The sequence below is a fragment of the Necator americanus genome, chromosome IV, assembly GCF_031761385.1.
Source record: "Necator americanus strain Aroian chromosome IV, whole genome shotgun sequence".
Taxonomy (NCBI): domain Eukaryota; kingdom Metazoa; phylum Nematoda; class Chromadorea; order Rhabditida; family Ancylostomatidae; genus Necator; species Necator americanus.
This window is the reverse complement of record NC_087374.1, coordinates 10,429,030-10,439,111: the sequence shown is the minus strand read 5'-3', so window position 1 is coordinate 10,439,111 and position 10,082 is coordinate 10,429,030. Positions and strand designations below refer to the sequence as shown.

General features: G+C 40.0%; 2 protein-coding genes across 3 annotated transcripts; one reads left to right on the top strand and one right to left on the bottom strand.

The window, feature by feature from the left end:
• Window positions 1-2,609: 2,609 nt before the first annotated feature.
• RB195_000856 (uncharacterized protein) lies at window positions 2,610-4,141 on the top strand (the record flags this gene model as incomplete). The annotated part of the gene is made up of 6 exons (XM_064197392.1): window positions 2,610-2,697; window positions 2,811-2,946; window positions 3,000-3,093; window positions 3,156-3,377; window positions 3,487-3,647; window positions 4,108-4,141. The coding sequence occupies 6 exons, from the start codon at window positions 2,610-2,612 to the stop codon at window positions 4,139-4,141; spliced, it is 735 nt and encodes a 244-aa protein (XP_064053273.1).
• Window positions 4,142-6,252: 2,111 nt separating this feature from the next.
• Window positions 6,253-8,904, bottom strand: RB195_000855 (uncharacterized protein; the record flags this gene model as incomplete). 2 transcript variants are annotated; one of them, XM_064197391.1, is made up of 8 exons in its annotated part: window positions 6,253-6,308; window positions 6,370-6,478; window positions 6,962-6,980; window positions 7,050-7,135; window positions 7,405-7,543; window positions 7,720-7,838; window positions 8,645-8,799; window positions 8,856-8,904. In XM_064197391.1, the coding sequence occupies 8 exons, from the start codon at window positions 8,902-8,904 to the stop codon at window positions 6,253-6,255; spliced, it is 732 nt and encodes a 243-aa protein (XP_064053271.1). The 2 variants fall into 2 exon arrangements, with proteins under 2 accessions (XP_064053271.1, XP_064053272.1); XM_064197390.1 differs by lacking the exons at window positions 6,253-6,308; window positions 6,370-6,478 and having other exon boundaries at window positions 6,863-6,980.
• Between the last annotated feature and the right edge of the window lie 1,178 nt (window positions 8,905-10,082).

The following is a 10,082-nucleotide window of genomic DNA, read 5'->3' as shown; positions in this document are numbered from 1 at the left end:
AAGTTAGAGTAGCTCATAGTAGATTAGGTCCAAGCTGATCCGACCTCTCCGTTGGCGTTCTTTGTTGCTGGTGTCACTGTCACTTTTGAAGGCAACATCCCCGAATCTGAGGTGGTGCATATTTCAGGTGGAGTATTCTTATAAGGGATAGTAGATTATGGGGAGGAGGGTGATTCCGTCCATTTCTTCCTAATTGCCGTAAAAAAGGGCCCGGAAGATGCGGCGCCGCTCAAAGCTAGCGCGCTCCAGTCGAACTCCCTCGGAACGCCTGAAGCCCCTTTTTTACGGCAATTAGGAAGAAATGGACGGAATCACCCCCCTCTCCATAATCTACTATCCCGTATACGAATACTCCATCTGAAATCCGTACCACCTCAGACTCGTGGAGTGATGCTTTTAAGACGACAGAACCAATACTCACGTGCTTTCAGTGATGGAGCACGTTCCCATATACAAGGAAAGTTTGTTGTTTACACTTCAGCGAAATGACATATGGTGATTTTTAGAGGAAACGACGATGTTTTAGCACAGATATAGTTATGTTGGTTAATTGCTAGTTATGCCATTTTTTGTAGATATCTAAAAACTTATTTGTGCCCCCCCTCCCCCTCCCCTTCCCCCCCAAACAGTTATAGCAATACTATCTATTTGTTGTAGACACTATTACTGGCTACATTTAGTTAATAAAATATTAACAAAATAAATTGTTTATACCTTGAAATTTCTCAAAGTGTGATATTTTTGGAAGCAGTCACCAATATGCATTGGATGCTTCCAAAGACAAGTATCAGAAAGCTTGTTGGTCTCGCGTCGTTTTCCCTTTTCTTGTCTGTTTGAACATACTACACAGTCTCTTTTCTATCCTTTCCATGTGTGTGTGAGTATGTGAAGTGAATTTAAAGTACATATTTCCAATGTCGGACGTACGGCGGCAACGGAGTGCAAAGATTTAAAAAGTACATAGCACTTCTCTGTTGTGCAATACAGTAGGTGCTAATAGATTAGGTGTGCCAGGAACGGTCCACTGCAGCAAAACATCCTTTCCAGTGTTTTGTTCAAGGGCAGTGTTAGTGAAATCGGCGAGAAAACGCTCCCAACAGCCACTTTTCAAAGAGCCCTATTTCTGCTTCAAATTATGAGATGAAACAAAATATGAAATTTAAGTGATGATCCGTATACAAGGGTGTGGCGCAGTCTTTGGAGACATATACTTTTGCGACAAAGTTTAAAACTGACTTTTTCATTTGATCATTTAAAACGAAAGTTTTGACAGAAGTTTTTTTCTTCAAAAACTTCTAGCAAAAAGAAAGGATACTCAGAAATGTATCCCTCAATGTCGCTTTTGATTCATTTCAAAGGCAAAAAAAATTATGCAGTACACCTGTCATTAATGGTACTTATTTTGCGAAGATGGTTGCTTTTTCCTTTTGCTCTTGTTCTACGAGAACAAATCTCATCATTTTCACCTTTTCCGGGCAAGAGAATGTGAAACTAACCGACTTTTTAACCTCCAGAGAAAATCTAGAGTATCTTAGGGCAAGATTCGTCACATGAGAAGCTTTGAAAATTCTGTCCCAAGAACTCTTGCATCTTTTAAGGAAGTCAATCATTTTTGACGGAGGACAGACGAATCCATACATACCTCCCTTTTTGTTTAGAATTCATTTATTTCGATGGATTCTAAGCAGGAGAGGGTTATCGAGCCAATTATTAGATTTTAATAGTAATATAGTTTTTGGAAGAACTTCCCAAAGTGTATGCGATGTAACAAATAAAATAGCTCAGATAGTTTTTTTTTATTCTAGAAGGGGTAATGAGAACAAAAGTAACTATTGGTAAGGATTGAGTATGCTGCCGGATGAAAATTCCAGAGGAGCTGGCGAAATTATTTTTAAAGTGAGTAACAAGGTATTGAATATTGAATATATGAATATTGAAAGTGACATTTCTTCTCTCACATCTTCAATTAGGGAGGAAGAACTAAATCCAACACTGGAATGCTTCTTACATTTAGGATCGGAACGTTATCTTTGATCTTTGGATTACAACCATTCCAGCCTCGTATTAACCCCATTGACAGCATTTTTGTATCAGCTCTACCTTCTTCCTCATTTGTTGCTTCCATCCATATCTCGTACAATAGTGCACGAACAAGTTTGCTTGTATAATAGTGCATTTTCCAAACTCACAAATATATACGACTCATTCGTTGTTCGTAGTGTCGTCATTGGGTTTTGGAAGAACTTCCCAAAGTGTATGCGATGTAACAAATAAAATAGCTCAGTTTTTTTTTATCCTAGAAGGGGTAATGAGAACAAAGTAACTATTGGTAAGGATTGAGTACGCTGCCGGATGAAAATTAATGACCAAAGCAGCGGAGACAATTTTCTGTAGCCACTTTCAATGGCAGTGCAAGATGTTGATATCTTCAACGTGTCGTACGCCGATACACCACTTTAATTTCCACGTTCAAATCTTCATTGTGACAAACTCCAGCCCAAAAGTAGCCAAGGAGCCGTCCAAACAGCTTCCTTTCCGTACAACCAGGCCTCTCCAGCACTATACTCGTCAGAATAGGGATCGAAATCTGGCAGCGGCATCGGAAGCCAATGCGATTAGGGTTTCTGAGCTTCGAAGCCGCTTTCGACTCTCCTCTTCGAGGCTTTCTCAACGCGCTCCGCGCCGATGAAGTTCCAGGTTCGCTTGTTTGATGACATGAATCAACAAAACAACTGCCGCAGTTCGAACATCAGCCGTATGTACAACACCGTTTGAGACGGTGACTGGAGTAAGATAAGGGACAGTGGCAGAACCCTTTCTGTTCAATTCCGGCATCAACGACATTACGCGAGAAACAGAAGATCAGTGTCGTGCCCATATCATTCTAGCACCGTCAGGACGCGCCTTGACCGATTTCGAGTACGCTAACGATATTCGCGGAAAGCGGTACGAAACTTTAAAATGTTATCAATTTTCTAGAGAAGTTGACTCCAGCTTAGAGACTACGTCTATGTCCTGACTACTGCAAGATGTGGATCTCATCGAGACCTCGAGCGGAAATCAGGGTGGACAGACATCCGATCGAACTCGCCAGTGAGTTCTGTTACCTGTGTTGTACGCTGAAGAACAACGGCAGTTACGAGAGAAATATTCAGCCAAGATGCGCTAAGGCCACTTCTGCATTTAACTCCTTAACGAAATGTCTGTGGTCGACCCCCATCACCAACGAAGTCAAACTGCGAGTCTACCTATCCGCAATTCGCCCCTTCATGATGTATGGATCGGAGACTTGGGCAGCACTGTCTACGGTGATGGAGAGGCTTGATTGCGCAAAAAGAAAGCTGCTTAGACGGCTGCTTGGGTGCCTTTGGCCTAGGGTATGCCACAATGAAGATCTTTACGATCTTTAAATCTTTATTCTTTCTTTATCTTTTCTTTCCTTATCTTTAATTGATATGATGTATCTGCGGATTACACGTTACACAGAATATGGAAAAGCGACAAATGGAGCAGCTCTCGCAGTTGATCGAGAAGGATGAACAGAGCTATGTTCAAAGCTTCACCTCAGCGAAGATGCGGGTGATCGCGTCAGGCGAAGACATGAGCTCGCCGACTAAGTCATGTCATAATGTCATTTATGTCATCAGGTGAGTTGTTATTATTCTGTATTTATGTTGATATAAGTTTGTCATTAATTATTCCCATTGATTCTTTGCCACAGTTAGGGATTTCAAAGGAGAATAATTTGTGTATATTGTGACTGACTGCGGATCGAAATAGAACAGCCTTTAAAGAGAAAAGTGGTTACTTTCTTTAGGACATTGCCTCAGAAGTAACATCAAAAAGTAGAAGGGTGATCAGAGAGAACAAATTGGTAGTTTTGGAGCAGAGATCGCGAGCGGAACAACTTCTATAGGAATGTACTGATGATAAAAAGTGGTGATATGGTCCATCAGTGTTTATCGCAGGCGTTATTGATCAGTACCAATTCTTTCTATAGAAATCCACCAAAATCACGCACTTGTTATTTCTTTAATTATCTAGCTATTTTTTTATGTTGCTATTGGTGCAACAGCTTAATTAGTGTGATCAGATTTATTATTTTAGTGATGGACTAGACGGACGTGGATCCGCAGGTTGATATCGTTAGACAGCACCAGTGCAGATATGCAGTTGATCTGTGGTCTTCTCTTGATGGCACTCAGCACGAGATTATTTATTACATTTTTGAAAGCCATCCAACTTCGATTCAGGTTTAAGATGGACGGGTGACCATCGACGGGAACCCACACCCCACATCCTTAGAAGAAATGGCTGGGAACGATGGCCCGTAATTGCGATACTTAGCAGATAATAGCATCAGCACTGCGTTCCTTCTTCCTCATGCCCCATCCATCTCACTCATCCCACCCATCAAGCGTAATGTTAACAAAGAACAGTGATTTATCAGAATCATTATTCAAGTCTATAACACTGGCTAACGACTGTGTTGAACTAATGTAGATTTCGAAGTATAGCAGCGTGGATGAAGCCTGAAATAGCTGGATAGTTTTTGTTAGTTCCTTAAAGGTATCACCCCACGAATCTGAGGTGGTACGGATTTCAAGTGGAGTATTCGTATACGGGATCATAGATTATGGAGGGAAGAGTGACTCCGCCCTTTTCTTCCGGACTGTTTTTACCCTTCAGACCTTTATTTCCCCAGTTGAATTCATATTTTGCTTTCTAGTATATTAAAATTAATTGATTATTGTCTGTTCTCTTACGATTGATTTTGTGCTTCTGATCGTCAAATAAGGTGAAAGAATAGGTCGCAGGAGCAAGGTATCTCCACAGCCACATCCTAGGAACACAAGTCCGATGGATGGTCACATTATGCTGACTTCACGCCTGTGTTTGCAATTTGTTGAGCATGGAGATATATCAAGCGATTGCTCGCCAAATAGCACAAATAGGAAATAAATAAAGACAAAATAGGAAGAATAAGATATGAGAATTGAACGTCAAAGGAAGACAACCTAATTCTTGCATTTGTGTAGAACCAACTGTGAAAATTGTTGAATTGTTTGGCTTCAAAATGATGTATACTTAGACGTATACCCACTTATTTATGGCTTATACTCACTTTTAGGTGAACAATTAGGAGATTCTGAGTGATGCTTTTTTGAAATGCAAAAACCAATAATCAATCCTTGATTTATTTTCTACTGCCAATAAGTATTCCAGGGTTTCTTAAGCATTGTCTACGAATTATACTACCCAGAGCTTGCTACTTTATGTTTCTCTTTTACACTCTCACAAGCGGATTTGATCTGTCACTGCATCAGAAACACGTGATTTCATTTGGATAGGTAGAGGTTAATGACTAGCGGAAATGCCTGCTCTGGGCTACCAACAGCCTTTTCTGCAAGCACAGATTAGGCTGCACCTAATCAGCAGGTTTCTAACGACCGTCCATTGGACAGAGATGTTGTTTTTGGTATGAAGAGGATATCAAGAGGATAACCGAACTTGTTAGCGAAAAATTCCATAAACAGAAAGTTTTGCATTGGAATTTTTGTCAGCGTAGAAAAGTGAGTTTGAGGAAACTACGTAATGAAAAATAAATGTAGGTAGGGTGATTTCATGTACAATGAAAGTTCGTTACTCGTTACCAGTTATTGATTGCTTTCTATTTATTGTTTTACTTTCTCTGCTTCCATCTTCAGGCTTTAGATCTCTCAGCAGGTGTTCTCAGAGAAGAAATCTTTCAGGGAGCATTCTAAAACATCATCTTTACAGAATTCTTATTTGTGCTCATGTTTGATTACTCTTGGTGTTTAATTGGTGTACGGGATCTTTTAGCGTGAATCTCTACCAACGTGAGCTGTTCTGTTTTGTTAACTCACATGGCTTCTTTCTTCTCATTATTGGGGAAACCATAATAATTTGTTTGCCTCTTTCTGCAAGTTTTTCGTGCGAAACAAAAATTAAGCACATGCCTTCCTCTACCTTTTCACTAAGGAATTCTCTTTGTTTTTTCTTAGGCTTAGTTTCAACAAGATTTTTGCACGTATAATATGAAAAATTGGAGAACATATGTTCGTCGTATTAATGTTACCTTCTTTATGATTTCCCTGGAATTGATTCCTTTTCCAGTACTCTAGATTTGACGTAAAAGCAGGTAACTCAGAACATATTCTATTCATCGGCATTAGAATGGGATAACAATAGTATCCTGCGAAACAAGTGGCCTAGTTGGTGAGAGGTTCGCTAGGCTCGGCTGGACCCAACAGACGAATCGCAGGTGGGGGCGCAAGGGTGGAGCACTGCAATTGAGGAAGTAAGAAGCAGCGTTTCTATTGATACAGGAAGAAATGACGGAATCACCCTCTACATAATTTACGATCCCGTATACGAATACGCCACTTGAAATTCGTACCACCTCAGTTTCGTGGGGTAATGCCGAATAACTCGGATCCGTACACGTTGTTTTTACCTTAAAAGACACGAAATGACGGAATCAATTGGCTGTTCATTTTATTGTTGAATTCATTGGCTTTGAACCGGTGTAAAGTACAAAACTAATCATGGAGCATAGTTTAAAGAACCAAGGGAGTGGTTGTCCAAAGCTGGAGCCTTTGCAGTTACGGTAGCAACTGAGTGAGTCTTCAAATTATAACATTTTTCTATCGATATTCCTCCTTCTCACTCCAATATCGTTCCCGCTTCGCACCATCTATTACCACTTTAACCTGAGAACAATTTTTCCGCAGTAATTTGAAAATCGCCCGAAAAACGAGAACGAGAACATTATTTTCTTGTCGAAGTTTGCTGGAAGAGAACAACTATGCCAAGAATGCTTTATCGTGAAGTTGAAAATTCATTCCTTTGGAGAATCGAATGCGCTTTTCTTCGTGTTCAGAGGGTATAGGTTACAAAATTCATCCCCGTCATTGCATGTATCAGTCTCATAGAGGACCTGATGAGAGTCGATAGGACTGCAAGTTGGTTTTTTTTCTCCGTCTAAAAAAGTATTTGACAAATGAATAGTAGAAGAAAAAGCTCACGGTCTATCGATGAGGCAGAATGTTCCAAACCAAAACCTACACGTTAGCTGTGAACATCCGATTTTATAAGAGCGTTGTTGAATGAGCTTAAAAATCAGAATGTTGTTTGTTTCAACTCAATTTCCGCCTATGCATATGTACATTTCCTTTTATGGAACTCAGCAATTCCTTCAAAATAGAGGAGAGAATGTAAAGAACACTCGGTTTTTATAAAGTATGCAGTACCCGTTAGCCGTAAATATTTTTTGTTTTTTTTTTTGCTATCGCAAATATAGATCAGACACTTCTCTAAACGGGTCTCACCTAACTTTTCAGAATGCACAGACCACAATAAAGATGATTAACCTAAACTCACTGTGGCGTACTCCTGTATATCACGGTTGGGTATGAACAGAACTTCGCCCTTACGGAAGGCGGTGTCGTTCATTGGAGCTCTGTCAATCTGTCCGGTCCAGCTTTGCGCGGCTTGTTCATAAGTATGAGGTTGATGATATCTGAAAGGAAAGTACACAGAAACGTTGTAACAAATATTGAAGTAAAGAATAGTTGAGACAGTTCATAATAATTAACGCTACATCTTTTTTCTTTTTTGCTAGTGTACGAAATAGTAGAGATCAACAACAAGAAATACACGAATAAGTGGAGCGGTAGTAGTTTTGTTACAACGTACTGGAAATAGACTCCACTGTATCCATGAGGAATACTCAGATTAAACAGATCAATCTCAGTCTGCCTGCATCTCTTATCAAACATTTCATAGGCTTTTTCTTCAAGCTCGCAGCTCCATCTCTGAAAACATACAGGAAAAATGTTTGAATCAGCAAGCACCACATACACTTCCATTAGTTCCATACTGTTCGCTGGAAAAACATCAGTGGCAGGATTATGGTAGAGATTTTTAGATTAAATTTGATGCACACAATGCAGGCGCTCTAAACGAATCCCCTCGTAGAGTTTGTAACTTTGTCACACACGACAGAATAGCTGAGTGTACATAGTCTACAAGTAGACGTAGTTGAAAAGGGGGTATTGCCATCAGAATGCGAATTTGATGGTTATAGTTGCAGTAAGTAAGAGCAGAACCAATGTGAACTCTTCAGACCGTCAATAACAAAAGTGTGATCGCTTTGAGCACCTGTGTTGAGCCATTTGTCGAGTATTAATTGGTCAGAACTTTGGAAATGCTACTTAGTAATATTCTACTTAGCAATAGCAATAGCAAAATTTTATTTCATTCATTATTCAAAAGCAGAAGTTTTTTTTTTTTTTTTTTAAAAGGGGGGGGGGGCGCAAAGGGGGGCGCCCCCCTTTGTCTTTTTTAAAGAATTTTCGGGCTTCTTTATTGGGACCTCCTCTTTTTCCCCCCTTTTTTTTTCCCAAACCCATTTGGGGGTGATGCCTTTAAGATATCAACTATCCAACATGTCATTTAGTTAGTACCCTTCCTAAACATTTTTGATAATTTTCTCAATGGTGAAGATGTCTCAGCCAAATGAAATAACTTCGGCAAGAAACAATAGGTATTCCTAATCCATCTGTATCCAACAACATTTATCTTTCAAAGAATAAGAAGTTCTTGTAAATATGCCACTTACAACTTCTCCCATACTCTTCGCCATCGGCATTGGATATCCATCTGGTCCATTCCTCTGTCGGTTTTTCAGAAGAAGAAGTCGGCTATTTTCAATATACGCTAGTAGCGGCTTAACGTCGGCGTTCTCCTTGGCTTTTCCACCAGGGCAATAAATCACTAAAAATAGTAATATTGTAGTTTCATCATAATAACATAAAAATGTCTTTTCATACCATCGTTTCCAAGGGATCCGAAAGCAAAGAGAATAGAAAGTGGCAACATTGGACGATTTGGATATCAGTGCTCAGCTTATAAGCCTGTCAGAATCCTCTTTTAATTATTGTCTATGAGAACTCTGTTTGGCAGCTTCTTTTTCTTCGTTCAATTCTAATCACAGATGCACCAATGTGCACTATGAATGTTCGTTCACCACGAAACAATCCAGAACTCTCAGTTTAACATGTAATACAATAGTGTTTTGAATCCTTTCTATTCTACATATTTGTCACAGGACCCGGGAATGTTGATGACGGAAAATGATGGACTGTAGTGCACTGGATGACGTCGGCTATCAAAGATGAAAGCTTGTGGACAATAACTCAATAATTCAGTCTTACAAATATTTCTAAAGCAAAACTATTATGATCTATAATAATCCCGAAATATATCAGTTACTGCGTTTCAATCTAAACAGTTACAGTTCTCTACAGTTTAAACTCCCGAACTCCTAAATTAAATACAATTATGATATATTATAACGGACTTATTCTATCACGTGTGTGTACGTGTGTATGTGTGTATGTGTTTGTGTGTGTATGTGAGTGTGTGTATGTGTGTATATGTGTGTGGGTTTGTGTGTGTGTGTGTTTGTGTGTGTTTGTGTTTGTGTTCGTGTGTGTGTGTGTGTGTGTATGTGAGTGTGTGTATGTGTGTGTATATGTGTGTGGGTTTGTGTGTGTGTGTGTGTTTGTGTGTGTTTGTGTTTGTGTTCGTGTGTGTGTGTGTGTGTGTGTATGTGAGTGTGTGTATGTGTGTGTATATGTGTGTGGGTTTGTGTGTGTGTGTGAGTGTGTGTGTGTGTGTGTGTGTCACGAAATGCCAGATGCCTATAAAAGGGGGCGTGACGGGTCCACCGGCATCGGATTGGCGCGCTTGCGCCAGATATGTGACGGATCCAGTGGCGTCGAATTGGCGCGCCGGCGCCAGATGGCTATAGAAGGAGGTACGCCGCCTTCCAGGGCGTCGGGGTGGTGCCCTGATGCCAGATAGCTGAACGGTCTGAAAGGTGTGAATGTCTGAAAGTCTGAATTACAGAAAGTCTGAATTCCGGCTTTAGCAGGATGCTCAGGCTGGTTTCATATAAAGCTAAATTGACGCGTTTATTTTATCGTTCCATATCTTTGGAAAAAAAAAGATTCTCAAGTACAGTTCCATTCTCGATCTTATTCCATATTTGTATT